This window comes from Mesocricetus auratus, unplaced genomic scaffold, assembly GCF_017639785.1.
Source record: "Mesocricetus auratus isolate SY011 unplaced genomic scaffold, BCM_Maur_2.0 Super-Scaffold_100008, whole genome shotgun sequence".
NCBI classification, from domain to species: Eukaryota; Metazoa; Chordata; class Mammalia; order Rodentia; family Cricetidae; genus Mesocricetus; species Mesocricetus auratus.
Genome location: NW_024429192.1, coordinates 55,635,278 through 55,653,955, shown reverse-complemented (window position 1 = coordinate 55,653,955; position 18,678 = coordinate 55,635,278). Strand labels below are relative to the sequence as shown.

At 47.9% G+C, this 18,678-nt stretch overlaps 1 protein-coding gene across 1 annotated transcript in view; it reads right to left on the bottom strand.

The window, feature by feature from the left end:
* Pdia5 (protein disulfide isomerase family A member 5) overlaps positions 1 to 18,678 on the bottom strand; it is an 88,134-nt gene that overhangs the window by 12,057 nt on the left and 57,399 nt on the right. The window contains exons 11-13 of the mRNA XM_040750863.1: positions 14,615 to 14,751; positions 2,425 to 2,495; positions 1,741 to 1,901 (exon numbers count right to left, since the gene is read on the bottom strand). Coding sequence (XP_040606797.1) covers positions 1,741 to 1,901; positions 2,425 to 2,495; positions 14,615 to 14,751 — 369 coding nt within the window. The remainder of the gene's footprint in view (positions 1 to 1,740; positions 1,902 to 2,424; positions 2,496 to 14,614; positions 14,752 to 18,678) is intronic.

Below are 18,678 nucleotides of genomic sequence, written 5' to 3'. Positions count from 1 at the left end.
GTTATCTGTGCTCCTACTCCGTGCACAGAATGTGGTTTCTTTCACTTTCGTTTCCCCCCTTTTGCTGAAATGAGGATACATCCTCAAATATTAAAGTTTGCATGGACACTGGAGTGCAGCAGCAGTAGGCAGGGCCAGGCTGCAGCAACACTGTTCTGATACTAGCTTTTGTTTCTCTAGCATCCTGGAGGCTTCTCTTCTTCTCAGGCATCCATGCCACAGACCAACTTTCCCCACTCACGGAGGGGAACACTGGTAACTGAGGCTCAAATTCCTCTTTGGGGCAGCAGTGACAGAACCTCTCAGGCTCTCTACTTGCAGATGGAATGGGCTAAGTTGTGTCCCCCAGATTCACACGTAGAAGCCCTTTTGCTCAGTACCTCCAGTGATTGTATCAGGGGATATTAAGGCGAGGCCACTACAATTGGTACGCCATACAGTATGATTAGCATTCTTGTAAGTGGCAGTGAGGTCAAAGTGCCATACACAGAAGAAAGGGTATGTGAAGACATAGGTCAAAGATGGCCACTGCAGTGGTTAGTTTTGTCAACTTGTCACAACCTAGAATCACCTGGGAAGAGTCTCAAACAAGTGACTGTCTATCAGGCTGGCCTGTGGGTGTGTCTGTGAGACTGTTCTGATCACCCTGGTTGACGTGGGAAGACTCAGCCTGAAAGAGCGCAGCACTTATTCGTTGGTGTTGTGCCCTAGACTGTACATAATAGAGGAAGTGAGGCATGCCTGAATTCCTCTCTCTCTGTTCTTTACTGTGAATATGATGCATCCTGGTGCTTCGAGATCCTGGAACCTGGGATGATAAGCTAAAGAGTAATCCAAGTTACTCTCGTTGAGATATTTTATCACATCAGCAGATGCATACCCACAATCCAAGGAAAGACCTCCAAATAACCAACCTAACTAACGTCTTGAATTGCCACTTCTGGGTTCCAGGAAGCTAAAAAGATAATAAACCTCTGACATTATGCCAACTAGACTCTCGTGCTTTGTTATGGGAGTCTAGAACACTAATGCACAGGGAAGGGTCTCCGAGAAATCTTTGTCCGGAATCCTGGAAGCCAGCACTGTAGACATGCAGTTGACCACCAATAACCTGGGACAAAATGCGCGGGTGTGCCCCTCCCGTACACACAGATGACAAAACCTGGGGCAGACAAGGCAAACACTCACTGAAGCTGTTGGAACCATCTAGAATGGTGACTGTTGCCTTTGGACCAGCACAGGAAAGTACCTTTAGACTGAGGGAGCCAAATCTCTTGGCTCCTTGGGCCCCAATTCAAGGATAGGGGCTTTTAAAGTTCATTTCTGTGGTGTTCTGAATGAAAATGGTTCCTACAGGCTCATGGAGAGTGGTATTATTTGAAAGGATTAGGACCTGTGGTCTTGTTGGAGGAACTATGCCACTGTGAGTGGGCTTTGGGGTTTCAGAAGCTCAAGCCAGGCCCAGTCTCTGGCTCTCTTCCTGCTGTCTGCTGATCCAGATGTATACCTCTCAGCTACCTCTCTAGCATCATGCCTGCCTGAGTGCCTCCATTCTTCCCACTATGTCAATAGCGGACTAAACCTCTGAAACTGCAAGCTAGCCCCTTTATAAGAGTTACCATGGTCACGGTGTCTCTTCACAGCAATAGAAACCCTAACTAAGACAACTTTTCTTCAGGACCATCTCCAGGGGCTGCCAGCTAGTTAATTAGGACACACTATCAAATCCAAAAAACTTACTTGTGCATCCACTCAATAAACTTCTTCTTTGTTCTGAGTGCAGGCACTGCTTGCTGCTCACCATTCTTAAAATACTTCAGGGTAGGAAACGCTGAGATGTGAAATCTTTCTGCCAGGGCCTCATTGACGGTGGCATCGACAGCTGCAAGGACACCAGAGCTCTGGGATGGGGGAAAGGCCAACCATGCATTACAGCCTCAGAAGCGGTGTTGCTGGAAAGAGGAGCCCAGGTGCTGGCCCAACTCCCCGCCCACCCCCAGGCCTTGCCAGGATCTAACTGGAGGTGCCTGGAGCTCTGGGCTTACATATCACAGGGAACAATTAAGCCCTGACACATCCCTCTCTTTTTAGTGATGGGCTAAGACGGGGCTTCTGAACCTGCCTCAAAAACCATGCTGGGCAAAACAGGACCATTTCCCAATAGTCTGGGTCCTAGGGAATGGAGGAAAATAGGCAGAGATCCCCAGTCAGCTACAGGAACATGGTCTCATAGATTTTCTGCCCTATTCTGTCCCTGGGAGGGACCCCACCTGTCTGACAGGGATGCATTTACTAGGAGACACAGAGGTACTGCAGGCCTCCAGGGACAGGGAGAGCCACTTTGGGGCTTATAGAAAGCCATGATGACTCTAGGAGCCAGTGACTCTTCAGAGGGAATGGTGAGACTCAGGAAAGGGAGCTTACATCAGCATCTCCGTGGAGGACTTCAGCAGCACCCTCAAACTCCGGCTTCATTTTCTTACAGTGTCCACACCCTGTGGGGAGAGACAAAGGAAAGATACTTTCATGGTACAGAGGCCCTGGTGTTCCCAAAGACTCCAAGAATCTGGGTACTGAGAGACAACATCATGTGCCAGCTCAAATAAAAGAACACTTTCGGCTTAGTCCGTGGAGGTGGACTGAGGTCAGGGAGACCAAGGGACATAAATGAAACAACCATATAAACAACACACACACCACATATCCAGTCCTGGGGTGCTGGGCTCTGGAGTAGTGCTGCTGCATGTCTTTGCAGGAGTCCTACAAGGTAGGAACCAACACTGCCACTATTTTACAGGTTGAGAAACTGAGGCACCAAGACGGTGGTGAATGGCTGCCTGAGACTGTCTGGACAGACACAGTCAGAGGTGTGCTGCAACCCTCAGCAATCAGTGGGATGCCCTACTGTAGGTGGCATGTACCTCCTGGTATTGTGTTATAATTGCTAATCATCTTCTCCGGACTGCAGGGTGGGAATTAGAAGCCATAGAAGCAAAAACATGGGAGAAGCTATGAGGCACAGGACCTACTTACATCCCAACTAATGGTATTCCTTAAGGGGTAGACCTGCTCTGCCCTTGCCTGGCAAGCATACAAGTGCTTCCAGATGTCATGAAGAGCAGAATTTGATATATTACAAAGCAAACGGGGGCCAGTTAGAGGGTTCAGTGGGTAAAGGCGCTTGCTGCCAAGCCTGATAACTCCAGTTGAACCCCTAGGCCCCAAACGGGGGTAGGAGAGAACCAACCTCTATAAGCTGTCCTTTGACCTCCACACAGCACATGTATGCACAGTACATACATATGCATACATACATGCACACATATATACAAGTAAGTAAATAAACGCAAAAATAAAGACATTAAAAAGAACAACAAACAAAAACCCCTAGACACTTTGTGGATAACATTAGGGGAGCAGAGAACTCTTTTATTTTCATTGAAAGAGGGGTTTCTGGCTTTGGATGCTAAAGAGCCCGTTGGTGAGGAGGCTCGATAGCTGCAGAACGCTCTCAAAGGGAGCCCAGTCGCTTGGGGACCTGACACAAATGAGGCTCAGAACCTGCTGAGAAGTCATGGCCTTTTCTTGCTAATTGTGTGGGGTTTGGGTTATTAGGAAAAATAAAGACAAAAACAAAGGAAGACAGAAAGTCTCTCTCTCATCAGGGGACCTCCCACATCTTCCTTCCTCCCTCCATCGGAGCCTTGCCTAGAAGGGGTGTGAGTCCTCCACAGCACTGCAAAGCCCAGCTCCTGGTGGTACAGTGACAGAAGACTTCTCCATCCCACTGTCTTCTCCAGCCCATTGTCACCCTGTCCCTGGGGAGGGACGAGTGGCTTCAGGGTAGTCATTCTGTTTCTTGATAGAATCCTAACTGAACACTATGCTCCTAGGCAGAACACTGGGGACAGGGCTCAGCCAAGGAAAGTGACCCTGAGGGACTCCGGCTCACGCAGGAGCTGCCAGCTGTGTCAACATGCTGGGTCTTCACAAATGGCCTTTGGGCAGAGATATCACAAACCTCCATGTGGAGGCTCCAAAATACCTAACCAACAGGCAAGAAGAGGACATAGGGATCCTGCAACTTCTGTTTAGGGAGCTTCCCACTCCTGCTGGGCTAAAACAAAAGGGAAGAGAAGGTTTCAGGCATTGGTTCTTCCGGTCCGAAGATAGAGAGGACCAGGGCCTGTGGCTTGAGACAATTTAGTGTTCACTGGAGGCTCTGAGGAGATGAGCCTCCCTGGGGCTCCTTCCTCTATGCTCCGTGTTCAACTGCGTACTGCTGGACTCTAGTCTCAGAGCCTGACTCCTCCTCCAAGGCAGGACCTGGAAATTTTCTACCCTGTGCCTCTACATGAAGCAAAGTGACCATCATTTAATTGACACAATGAGGACCACAATGAGAAGTTATTGGACAGCAACAAGAATAGGCCTAATTAATCTGAAGAGAACAAGAGTGACCCCAGGGGCTTGGGAAGATTATTGGAGGGTACAGATAAAAGGACACATATCAAATAAATAAGCAACAGGAACACAATGACCCAAAAGGAAAGACAACCTCAGAACACGGATGTCCCCAAGTCCCACTCAGTAATGCAGAGTTCTGCTGCAAGGCAAGGAAGACCACTGGCCTAGACATTGTCCCCAAAGGTTCCTCAGAGACACTGAGCTCTGGTCCCCAGGGCTGCTTCTGGATGGGGTAGGGGCCGCATCTGATTAGAGCCTTCTTAGGGATCCCAAGTCGTCTCACTGGGCCCCGAGAACTCATGTACTAGACTAAATGGCTAGGAGGCTGCAGTGGTCTCTGTCCCATCAGAGGTGGGGCGAGGAAGGTGAGGAGCCCTACAGATGTCCAGACTCAGGTCACCTTGCACACTAAAAGATCCAGTAGGAGCAAAAGAGGATAGTCTGTGGAAGGGTCTACTGACTCAGCATGAAATACATTGTGATTTAAAAGCATTTGCTTGAATTAAAAAGAGAAATCCTTTGGAGTTTTGTGGTCAGAATGAAGAAGTTCTATGGTGCTTACAGGGACCTCACAGGGCTACCTCTGTGCTTCTTATGCTCTTCTCAAAGATCACCCCATTCTCCTGCCTGAGGCTGACCTCCTCTCAGCAGGCAGAGTGAGTTCACACTGTACAAGAAGCCTTGGAGAAAAGCAAGTCCAGAGACTCCTGCTGTGTGTATGTGGTGGGGAGGGGGATTGGGTCTGCACCCCAGAACCCAGCCCGGCCTAGAGAGAAGGCAGGGAGTGACCACTGAAGACTAACTTGCGCTTCCAGACACAAGCTGGCTCAGAAGAAGGTCCCCAATACTTTGTCCCCTGAATGTGATGGTAGGGCCTGGGCAACCGAATTGCTGCGGAGGTCAGTGGATGGAAAACAGGAAAGCCTATGAACGGAAAATTACTGTTTCTTTCTAAATGTCCTAGTTGAAATGGCAGGATCCTTGAGGATGAGGGAATTCATCTTGTACCACCTTCATGCCTTTGTCAGGTTTCTGTCCTTTGATGCCACTGCCCTGCTGGGGTGGAAAATGGACTCTATACCACCTGCCAGCTTCTATCAACAGAGGGCCAGAGGCAGGCTCAGAGAGTGAGAATTGACTCACTGGGCAATGGGGCCGTGAACAGCCACAGTGTCTGTGCTGGGCATGAAGACGGCTAATCCTCCAGATTCTTCTGCTCACTGGCTCTCTCCCTCTCAGGGCTGGGTAAGGAGGAGTTTGTTTTCTGTACACGACCACTTAAAACTGTCCCAGCAGCCCCACGAGACAAATGACAGAGATCAGTGAGTCCATTTTACAGTCAGAGCTTGTGGCTCCAGGAGATGAAACGAGAAGTCCCTACAGGTTTGCCTTCTTCATCACAGCCCCCCCATGGATAAGACCCCCACTGACGACAGCATCCCTCCCGGCCACCCCTGTGGTCCCCCCAGGTTTGGGCCCCACGTTGAGTCTTTCCAGCTCACTTCAGCTCCATTGATGGAGCTGTTTATCTTCTAGTCATAAAATACTTCTCACTCGGGTATTCCCACGGCATTTAATTTTAGGTTGCCTTGTGACGGATCAGTGCTATCTCCTGATATTTATGAGTAGCCGGAGTCTCTTTTCACAATATAAATCATATCACATCCCCTTGCTTAAAACGTTCCAAGGGCTTTCTGCCACAGGTGGCAGACTCACATCTAAGCTCCTTATCATCATCAGTACCATCTGGCTCCCACCTGCCCGTCAGCCTCGGCTTCCTGACACAGTCTCTCTCCATTGCATCCAACTTCCTTCCATCTCAGGCCCCTTGAACATGTTCCCAGCCCACCTCAAATACTAAGCCCCCGGCCCTCACCCAAGTTTATGTGTAACTCCTTCTTATGCTTCTGTTCAAAATCCAATATTAGCCTCTCTGACCCTGCAAACCAAACATGTGCCACCCTATTGTTCTCTTTCTCTTCTAACAGCCAGCATTCTTCCCTAATTTTATTCAGTGCACCCTGAGCCATCTGTTTATCTGGGTCCTGTCTCCTCAGCTGAACAGGAAGGGTTTCAGTTGTCCACCTGGTTGCCTCTGATGTCAAGCACCATACTTTGAACCTCAGGGCTGCACCATTCAGGTTTATACCTGTGTACTGAAGTACTATAATAGCTAGGTTAAGTGTCCCCCAAAGGCCTATGTGTTAAAGACTTAGGCCTCAGTCCATGGCACTGTTTGAAGATGTGGGGTCTAGCAGGAGGAAGTTAGAAAGTAGATCTCTGGGGATGTGACAATGGACTTTAGCTCATTCTTCTTCCTCTCTGTTTCCCAGTCAACCCCGAGGAAAGCAGCCTCCTCCACTACACACGCCAGCCACCATGTTCTGCCTCACCACAACCTAAAATGGGGCCAATGGATCATGGACAGAAACTTCTGAACTGTGAGCCAAAATATACCTCTCCTCAATTTTAAGTTGATTATCTCAGGTATTTTGGCTCAATGATAGAAAACTAACGCAAAGGCTTAACCAGTTGAAATGTCCTATGGGCAGGGGCACAAAGCATTGCTAACGTGACTATACACCCCTTTATAAAGTCAGTGGTCAAGGTACTCACTGTGCACACACATTCTCTCCCTGCTACCAGAGGCCACTTAACCTGTCCCTTCCCAGTCTTGACAATTGTCTTCAGAGATCTCCAGCCTTCTAAATGCTGGTCTAGTATTTCTCGTGCCTATGATAGAGCTCACTAGAAACCAAAGATTTTCCATGTTAGTGCCTTTCCTTCTGCTTTTCGAATGAGATGCAAAGGCTAGATACTAAACTTTTTCAGACAGAGATTATGAGAGGCCTAAACAGGGGAAAGGTCTGGCTGAGTAATGTCTTCCTCCTTAACAACATCTACTTGGGGGAGCTGTGATGATACACAATGTCTGTGCTGCCCTAAGTCCCAACCTCCTGGGCCTTGGCTTCTGGATGTCCCTGGCTGTGTGAGATGCAGGACAGTCTGGAGCCATAGATGTGGGGAGTAGAGCTCTGGCTTGCTGCATCAGTGTTCACACTGTGATTTGACAGGCCATTAAGTTTTATGGCCAAACTTCCTTGTTGGTTTTTTTTTTTTATCATCGCTGTAAGTGTGCTAACTGCTAACTCTGTGATCCACGGATGTCTGACACAAACACCTCTATCCCATTCTCCCTGGTTCCAGGGATGTTGGCCTCCTGTTACCCCAAAACCCTCGAACGCCTCTGTATTATATTGAATTCACCTTTACTGACAAATATATTATAGACTAGCATGAGCTTTCCTGGATGCTGAAGGCAGACTTTCCCAGGAGGTCAAATTCATCTGTAAAACTCCCTGCTAGGTAGTTCAGTGGGTTTCCTATGAATGCCAGTAGAACCGCTGATGTTTGGGTACCATCAAGGGCCAAAGCCGACAGGCTGACCCCTTGGGACTGAGTCACGCCCTGATAGACACTTCGGTTTATCACATCCCTTCATCCCGCAAGGGCCTCCCCATTTTTTATGTTATTGTAAAATGTGGATAACAAGTTTTTAAAATTTTATTTGCAGGTTTCAATCCTGAGGAAATAATCTGACATGTGGATAAATATTTATGCGAGGAAGTGTTCTCGGCAGTGTGACTTATAATGGGAAATTCAGTAAACAACTCAAAGTCTCAACATTATGTTACTGGTTAAGCAATTTGCAGTGCCATTATTTGATGTAACACCATTTGACCACCAAAAGCATGCACAAAAAGGTGTTTTCTAGTAACATAGGGAAATATCAAGGAGACAATGTAAAGGGAAAAGTTGCATAGATTAAAAAAAATTAAGGTAAAGTCCCTTCACCTGACCAAAAATAAAATAAAAAGTTCAGAAGAAGAGAGTAAAATGAAAAACCAATTTTACAACAAAGGCAGGACAGTGTTGCCATATTCTGGGGTGGATTTCCTAAGCAAAACACAAACGGATGATGGGAAAGGCAAGCTCGCAGAATGGCTTAGTGCAGAGGTGTGTGTGGCTTCCAGGACTGCCTGGGTTAATTTTTACCCTGATTGCACTGGTTTGGCCCTGTGATCTTGGACAAGTTCGTTAGTCTGCTGGTATCTCTTTGCTTTTTATAAAACTGGAATTGTAGTAAAGATGAAACCAAGTAATATATGTGTAGAATTAACACCTGATCCATAGCAACTATCCAGTAAATACTACAGTGTGGCTATAAAACCACAAAGCTTTGTACAAGGAGAAGCACCCATAAGCAAAGTTAAAGCAAGCTACAGGCTAAGAGAGAACATCAGTGATGTAGGGGGAAACACCCAACAGATAAAGACTAATACCCATAACGACAGAGCTCTGGGTAAAAAAAATGATAGCCCAAGGGGAAGGGGGTAAAGAGCATGATTAGATGGTTTTCATGGAAGAAACTTGAAAGGCTGGGGTACTAGTCTGGCCAAAAGCTCATGTGTCCAGCCGATGGTGGTGTTGGGAGGTGTAGAAACTTCTGGAGACAGAGGTTTCCATTATTCCCTTTAAGGGTATAGTCCCTTCCTCTGACTACCTTGGCATCCTCCCCCATGCGCACCCTACCATGCTGTTCTGCTTTAACAAAGGCACAAAGGCAAAGGGCTAAGTGACCATGATTAACACCACTGAAACCATGAGCCAAAAGTAAGTCTCCCCTTATTTTAACATTTCCAGTGATGGAAAGCTGGCTAACAGCAGTTTACTGCATGAAAAACTGCTTCCTTTCTTTGGTGGTAGGAAATCTGCAAGCAAAGGCTGACAGTATCTGTGTGTATCTGCTACTTCTGCAGCAATGACCTCAATTTGTGACAGAAAACAACCTAAGGGAAGGAAGATTTCTTTTGGTTCATGGTTTTCAAGAATTTTGGTGCCTTGTGGCAGGGAATGCCTGGCAGAGCTGCTTCATGGACGGACTGCAGTGGGACAGTGAGAAGGAAGCCATTCACATCATGATGGACCAGGATGCAGAGGGTTAGGCCAGAATGAAGGGCCTGATGGTAACTTTCAAATTCTCACCCTCAGTGGCTTGTTTCTGCTTGTTATACCCCCAACCTCCTAAAGGTTCCACAGCCTCTCCTCCTGCTTCCCCCCCAAAAAAAATCAGTTGGGGAATAAGCATCAAAACATGAGGCTGTAAGGGAGGGACATTCATACTCAATCCACATCTTAGCTACTTCCCTATTGCTGTGATAAAACACCATGACCAAGGTAACTCACAGAAGGAGGGGTTTGGACTTATGGTTCCAGAAGGTCAGAGTTCATCATCATCAAAGCGAGGAAGGGAGACAGCAGGCAGGCATGGCAGCTTGCAGAGCAGAGAGCTCAGCTTTCAAACCACAAGCAGGAAGCAAAGAGTAAACTGGGAACAGTGAGTTGCTTTTAAATTTTCAAAGCCCACCTCCAGTGACATACTTCCTCTAACAATGCCACACCTCCTAAACCTACCAACTGGGGACCATGCTGACCACTTCTGGACCTACAGAGAACACTCTTATTCAAGACACCACAAACTGTAATGCCAAGGTTGCCATGGTACTGACTGCCACACATGAAAAATTTCTGACTGTTACCTAGAGAAGATACAAAACAATGAGTCCATCCATGGCAAGCAACTTCACTTTGGCAATTAATCCTAAGTATTTAGACATGGGTCTCAATAATGTCTAGAAATGTTTCCTTATTGTTTGAATAGTGAAAAACTGAGCACAAATGTCTATCAATAGGGAATTTGTTTAAAATTTATGGCATATCCAAATCATAACACACTACACAGTGGTTATTTTTAAATGTCAACACTTACATCTACATGAGAACATCAGAACCTACTGGTAAGAGAAAAAAGTCAAATCATAGGAAAATGGAAAAAGAATGACCCTACTCATATTAAAACAGGAGGAGGATGAGGAAGAGGAGGAGGAGAAAGGAAAATTCCTGCCATGTAGGTGAAGCACTGCAGAAAGAAATGGAGGTGCTGACTTTGAGAGTGTCTAACCCTGGGGTGGAGAGTAGCCCAGAAGAGATGGCATCTAACTGTTCACACTGTGTTCTTACACAGTCCTTGAACTCCAACTGCCAACAACAGGCAATCTTATTATTACTAAGTTATGTGTATAATTAGAAGAGAAGCAGCAGGCTTTCAGGGCATGATAGTTGCACAATCTATAAAGATATTGTTTTACTACAGCAAGGGACAGGGGGCTGGAAACATGACGAGGCGGCAAAGAACACTTGCTGTCTGTCTGCCCCTGTAGAGGACCTGGGTGTGGTTCCCGGCACCCACATGGTAGTTCACAGCCATCTATAACTCCAGTATCAGGGGATCCAACATTCTCTTCTGGCCTCCCCAGGTATCAGGCATGTATATAGTGTACACATATACATATGTGCAGGCAAAACATATATAAAATAAGCCTAAAATTTTTATTTTAAAAAGAGGGAAAAAGCATAAAAAATGAAACAAAGGAAAAGGAAAATATTAGTAAACTGATGCCTCCAAATGGAGTGGTCCCCTCTAGAAATGGACTGGAGGTAGTTTTGCTTTTTCTTGGTCATGTGTATTTCTCCATACTGTGCAGGTACTCTTCCTCCAAACCAACAAAGGGGCCAGGAGATGGGACTCTCCTGGGAGAGTGCTTGACTGGCATGCACAAATCCCTAGGATGGACCCCTAGAACTATAAAACTAGGCATGCTAGCATATGCCTGGAGCCTTAGCACTTAAGAGGTGGAGATGGGAAGATCAGAGATTTAAGGTCATCCTTGGCTACAATGGAAGTTTGAGGCCAGCTTAGGCTAGAGACCCAAGAAAGGAGGAGGAGGAGGGAGGAGGAAGAGGAGGAGGAGAAGGACGAGGAGGAGGAGGAGGAAGAGGAAGGAAAAAGGAAAGGAAAGAAAGGAGGGGAGGAAGAAAACAAGAGAAGGGCTGATTTCTCGCACAGAATGCGGCAGAAACAAACAAAAGGCACCAGAGTGTGGCAATAGCCAGCACCTGTGAACATGCTTTTTACAGACCCTGTTTTTGTTCCCCGAGGGACTGAAATGGGCCTAGAACTATTGGTGACACAGCACTCATGCCAAGCCCCACATGGAGGGCCAGAGAGAGGTCAGACACAAGGCTTAGCTGATAGAGGAACGGAGGCCATTCTGCAAAGCCAGGCTCTGCCACAGACAGTCTATATGATTTACTGGGAGGAAGGGAAAAGGAAAACCATGAAGCCACTGGACAAAGCTGAGGCAAAAAGGAAGGTAAAGAAGCTGGGGACCAACGGAGGTTTCAAAGTCAGTTGGATTACAGAGGATTGACAATATACAACAACCAGGGCCCATATGCCTGTCCCTCTGGAGACCCACGGCTATGCCCATGAGAACGCTGCAGGCACCAATCATGTATGGTGCCTCTGCAACCTACAGTTGCCAGGAGCTCCTGTCTGGGTTGGCATAGGTCAGGAGGAACGCTGAAGGCCTCCTTTCCCTGGCCGTTCAAAGGCAGACCAGGACAGAAACAATCATTGTCTTAGCACTTAGCTCATTTACAGAACAGAACACTGCAAGGAAAGACTGCAGGTCCCACAGGGAGTCAGCTGGGAATCAACTGAACCTTCTTCCCTGTGTGTTGCTATATCATTCATCTATGAAACTGCTGAAAGTCATTAAATACAAGCTTGTCTATTTTTCTAGATTAAGCCCCACTCTTCAGTCTAGTGTGCTGTTTGAAACATCTTAGGGAGGAAGTCGGCTCTTTTTAGCTGTTGGTATTCTTTACTCAACTATAAACCTAGCAACTCTGATCTTCCGCCTGGATGCTTGTAACCTGCTTTCTAGTTGACTACAACTAAGTATATACTCTCCAGACAGGTCCAGACAAGGCAGGATGGCAATGCTTCCCCCAGGTGGCTCCATCCTGTCCTGCTCTCCCTATCACATGCAGAGCAGCAATTCACCCACTGAATGTCTTTGTTTGTTTGTTTTTGTTTTTCCAAGACAGGGTTTCTCTGTATTGTTTTGCAGGCTGTACTGGAACTTGCTCTGTAGACCAGGCTGGCCTCAAACTCACAGAGATCTGCCTGCCTCTGCCTCCCGAGTGCTGGGATTAAAGGTGTGTGCCACCAACGCCTGGTTTGCTGAATGTCTTTCTAAAAGAAAGGCATGCTCGCTCTGTGATTCAGTACCCTGCTCAGGAGCCAAGCTGAGCACAGCCAGCAATCCTCAGCAGGGTCATGTTTGCTATGCCCACAGATTCCAATCTTGTTTTCCTTAATCGTCCAGGGGGTCTGCTTCCCAGTCACTCTCTACATGGCCTGAGACTGACACATGCAACACCAGGACTTTCAGGAGTCACCCCTCAGTCTCTGCAGCCTCCAGCCTCTTGACAGGGCTTGGGAAGCACGCTGGTTCAAAGTACAAATCCAAGCAACTAAGAATTCTCCCTGTGGATCCCACCCTGAGCTCTGGTTTGTTCCCCTTGACACCATGAGGCTTCAGCCCTTCCCAGTCTGAAATACACTGCAAGGTAGAGGGTCTAGAGAGCCACTGCCATCTAAGGGGACATCAGCAGGCCGTTCATCCAGAAGTGAACCCCATGCTGTCGCTTGAGCCACTCACTCTGCAGGAACGTGGGGATAAACACATGTGCCAACCCATGAGCAGACGGACAGGGCCTAAGTAAGCACTCCTGAAGGAGAACATGCTGGGGCATCTGCAGTATCCACCTCTACGGCCGGAATGGGGATGTAGCAGGGTGACTTCGCTCTGAATCAGACCTAACAACTTCCTGCAAGACTTGGTTCCATCCACAACTCTGAGACGGGTCAGGAAAGCACATTTTAGCTTGGAAGTGGGCGGGGTGGGTATGGTGCTGCCTGCTGGTCAGGCAGCGGGCCTCTCTAAGGTATCACTAACCTTGGGGACATCCATAACTAAGACACCCCGCCCCAGACGGAGAGAACACCACACTCCACAGGCCCTGACATTAATCTTCTTTGCTTTGTTTTTGAGATAGGTGTCACTCCGTAGCCTAGGCTCTCCCACCCCCAGGGCTGGGATCACAGACATCTGCCATCTTGTTTGGCTCCTCTGTCACCATCATTAATCAGAAGGTCTTCATCACAAGTCTAAAGAGTCTTTGAAAAAAATACTATTTTTGATCTCTTTGTTTCTAGAACTAGAAACAAAACCACAGGAAATACTCTTCCTCTGGAGTCCCAAGAATTTAGCACTTAAACAAACAAACAAAAAAAGGGAAATTCATAGTAGCAGCTAGTTCCCTAAGGGGTCAAGCCACCCCCCCACCCCCACCATCAGTGGCCACCAAAGACGGAAGCAGCATAGGACTCACAAGCGGTGGACAATCTGTGGCAATCTTATCTGCAATGTGGTGTTAACCACACTCACTCAGTGGCATAGAGGGTAAGATGGGAGATGACGCTTCTGTAGACACTGTTACGCTGACAGGATTAATCAACTGTGCACCCTCGTCCTCGTGGGGGGTGTCTCCATAGCTCCACACCTTCTTTCCCTCTCACACACAGCAATTCCGGCACTCATCCGGGAAGCATGGGATTCTTGCTTTTCTTCTTCTTATAATTACTGGGTCAAACTGGTAGCAGGAGCCTAGTCAACCTTCTGTTCTGCACAGTGCAGAGGGGACACCGGCTCAGATTCAAAGTTACACATCTTCCAGCCACTCTTGAGAGCACCAGGGACTATGACTCTACCGTCATCTCAGGCTGAGCCTGAACGTGGTGAAGCAGCAGGGTGGCACTCTAGATGCTGGCCTCACTGCCCAATCAGCTAACGGGAAGGGCAGCCCTCTCCCGATGGTCTCCACCCTAGGTAAGGAGGACCAGTCCTGCTCTAACCGGAACCCAGTATGACTCCTCAGGCCCTGCTGGCTTGGGGGACACGCAGGCCTACAGGAGATGGAGCTGCCCTGAGTTCTCCTGAGGAACACGTGTGGCCTGATCAGGATTTTTGTGCCAGTCCCAATGGAGACACAAGGCAGGCGCATGAGCTGGGGATAGGCACCGTGCCAGTTTCCACTATGTCCCCTATCCAACAAGTCCCAAAGTGGCATCCTACTCTGAGGAAGGGGGAGGTAGGGGCAGCAGAGTTCCACTCACATGGGGCATGGAACATGACGAGGACAGAGGAGTGATCCTTCACAAACTGGTCAAAGTCTTCATCGGTCAGGTGATAAACGGAGCCGCCCTCATCTGCCCAGGGAGTCTCGGGGACCTGGGGCTGTGGCGGCTGTGGACTGGAAGACCAAAAACAGGCAGAGCTCAGAGCAAGCCCTGGGGCCTGAACAGCCCTTACAAAATCCAGCCCCCTGGACACATAGCTCCCACACCAAGGCCTTCTATACACTGGAAACTGGACCTGGAGGAAGAGTCCTAGGCTGAAAGGGATTGTTCTGCTCACTGCCCCTCAGAGTTGCAGAGAGGTACTTATTAGCAGACACCAGTGCACATGCTGGCTGATTGCTACAGCTTTCTAGACAGCCCAGGAAAGCTCGCTTTCCCCAGCAACTGGGGGTGCTCGCTAGCCGTTTCAAGGTGCTGCAAACTTCCAGCAAGCCGGCAAGAACATACAGCAATCGGCAGACTGCCCTCTGGGGGAGCTAGATGCCCTGCTCTGTGCCACCCATTGGCAGGACACAGGAGGATGAAGGAGTGAGGCCTGAGGGCTGAGAAAAACCAAACCTGGCTGAGCAGAAAGAAGCTGTGAAGGGGTGTGTGGGTGACCATTGAGCCTGAGGAAAACCAGGTTGGTGGTATACGCCCTGCCAGAATCTTCAATACTTTACTAATCCTTCTAGAGCCCGAGAACAGACATGGCTGACGCCCCCAGAGCCCTCATCTACTCCATCACCCACTAGCTGCAAACCCCAGCAGCTGCCTGATCTTTTAGGAGCCTGTTTCCTTCATGGAGAACCACAGGCTGGTGTCTATAACCCCTGGTGCTATGTGAAGGGAAGGCTCCCAGGTACCTACTTTCTGCCCAGGACGAGATGGCTGGTGACATAAGATCCCTGCTGGTGACAGATGATCCCCGCTGTTTTACTGCCAAGCCCCTTGCCAAAACACCTTAACTGCAGCTTTGAAAAAACCCTTTGGATGACAAATGTGAAAAGACAACCATTGTTCCCTGCCTATAAGCGCCTACAGCAGGGAACATTTCAGAGTTTCCAGCAGTCTGGGCTGGAGAATTAATCATCAAGCAAGGCGGCTCACACAGCAGGACTTGCCATCTCCCAACCCCACAGAAGCAGAAGCTGGGTTCAGAGCCTGTGAGCCCATGTTGGCTTTGTGGACTGAGATGCCCTGGTAGCCTGAGTCTCACTGGTCTTGAGAAACAGAAAGTGGCAAAGCTTGGTCCACGCTTACTCGGTGTCAGACAGGTCTGACAGCAGTGAAGATTTCTAAAGAGACACTTGAGTCTCTCAGCCTGACTATCAGACCTGAAACAATGGACCCCCAAACAAACAAGAACTTCTCTGGAATCTCATACTGGGAAAAGGAAAAGGTCTCCTTGGAAGAGATTTCACACAGTTCTACAATGGAGACTGGAGCTCAGGTAACGATGGATCAACAGTGAGCAGGACCACTACAGGCTTACGGGTATCCATGGCTCTCTATTCAGTCAGCACCCCAAAGATGGATTTGGGGGTTTGCTGAATCCCTTTATCCCTCTTCCCAATGGAACCACACTGAAAACAGGCATCTCCCTTTTCTGCTTTCCACCTGTTTGTTAGTTTATTTATTTTCAAGACAGGGTCTCACTATGTAATTGTGCCCGTCCTGGAACTAGCTATGTAAATTAGGCTGGCCTCAAACTCACAGAGATCTTCCTGCCTCTGCCTCCCGAGTGCTGGGATTAAAGTAAAGGGGTGTGCTGCTGTGCCCAGTTGCTTTCGACTTTTGATCTGGCTCTTCAGTTGGCTTATTGAGGATGGGAGGTTGGACCTGACTTGGGACATAGGATGTGATCCCCACATTCTACAACAAGATGGTACTGGTGACAAATTAAAGCTTTGGGAAATTACAGGCCACACATTAGTTCCATGAAATCTAGCTTCTTATATTTGGGCTCAAGCCACTAACCCTTGACACTGCCAATTACATTAGAGAATTCATCTTCACAGTATATATCTACTGTGGCTGGATGTGGTAGCACATACTATTGAGACCAGCCTGGTCTACATAGTAAGTTCCAGGCCAGCCAAGTTTACACAGTGAGGCTCTATTTCAAAATAATGATGATGATGATAAGGTTAATTTTTCAAAGATATCTATAGCAGGCGATTTGCCATGCAGAGACTAGGGGCCAGCTAGTGTGCACCAATAGGAGTAGGTTAGGTACACCATGAACCATCTCTATTAGCGGAGGGCTGAGTGCTGAAGAACAGTGGGAATTCTTTACACAGCAGCACGGGCAGACTTCCGGGGATAAACACAGCAATCTATAATTTACCAGTTCTTGTATACAAAGAGGAGTTAAATGCTCTTATTTGTACCTGCTATACAAAACAATTTGAGACCATGCAAGAAATGAGTTTAAGTTGATACCTCTAGTGTATGTTAGGGAAAATGGGAAGGGAGGAGAAAAGGCAGAGGTAAGGCTTTTCAGTGCATACTCAAGTATCTTAGGTCTTTAGAAAATTATATGAATGCAGTCTATTAAAAGTCAAAGTAACCCAAAACAATACAGAGAAACCCTGTCTCGTAAAAACCAAAAAAAAAAAAAATCAAATCAGTAAGTCAGGCGCTGGTGGCAAACGCCTTTAATCCCAGCACTTGATATTGGGGATGGGGGGTGGGGTGGTGGAGAACAGAGGCAGGTGGATCTCTGTGAGGTTGAGGCCAGCCTAGTCTACAGAGTGTGTTCCAGGACAGCCAGGGCAATACAGAGAAACCCTGTCTCGAAAAACAAAACAACAACAAAAATCCAAGTAATTAAAAAAAAAACTCAACAAGAGCATTGACATGAGCTGCATAAGATCAGAGGGTTAAGAAGGAGCCTGAGAAGCTTCCATTTAGAGAGCACCCTAAAACCACAAGGTTTTGTTCCTTTGTTCTGAATGTGTAATTCCACTGAAACAAAAACATCAGGAAAGACAAAGCAGGGAAAAGACATCAGCACAATTTCAGGAGCTAGAAAAAAAATCACCCTGGCTGCAGGAGCCACACCCTTGAAGTGGGGCTGTGCTGGGCTGCAAATAGGGGTGTCACTGTAAACCCATGCCACAGATAACTGGGGGATTACTTTCAAGAGAGCACTGCAGGAGCGACACGTTGTTAGGAGGAAGCGCTGGAAAAGGAGCAAGCAGAAGGCTTGCACAGAGCACAGGGCAGAAGGCTTGCACAGAGCACAGGGCAGAAGGCTTGCACAGAGCACAGGGCAGAAGGCTTGCACAGAGCACAGGGCAGCGCTTTTCACTGTCTGCCTCCCCGGGCAGCTAGCTCTCTGCAGACTGCTGCTCCTCTTGCCTTCCTATCTCTTGCACCCAACACACAGCAGGCAACTAATGCAAGCTCACTGAGTAATGAGTGAAGGAACCTGGCCAAAGGAGGCAGAGGCAAACAGAAGTCTGCGACTTCCAGGCCAGCCCAGTCTACATACTGAGTTCCAGGCTAGCCTGGCCGTAAACATATCAAGACCCTGTCTCAAAAAACCAGAATAAACACGTAAAAGTTTAAAGCAGTATTTCAGACTGCTTGGGAAAGAGAAATCATAATTTATTTTCTGTATCTCTGAGGAGAATTAATGCCAACCAGTAGAGGCTCCAGAGAAGAAACTTGAGCACTGTGTAAGTCTATTCTCAGCAGACAACAGAACCAGGTGATGAAAGTACCAGACCATGTCAAGCCTTTGCCTGCAGAAGCCCAGGTAAGCAACTTAAACTTAAAATACCTGCCAGACAACTGACCGTGCAGATGCAGAGTCCCACAGCCAAACATCAGGTGGAGCTCAGGGAACCGCACAGAAGAGAGAGAGAGAGACAGAGGGGTCAAGAACACCACAAGAAAACACACAGAAAGGCTGGAGAGATGGCTCATTGGTTAGGAGCACTGACTGCTCCTCCAAAGGATCTGGGGTACAATTCCCACCACCCACATGGCAGCTTACAACTGTCTGTAACTACTGTTTCAGGGGATCTGATACGCTCATACAGACATTCTAC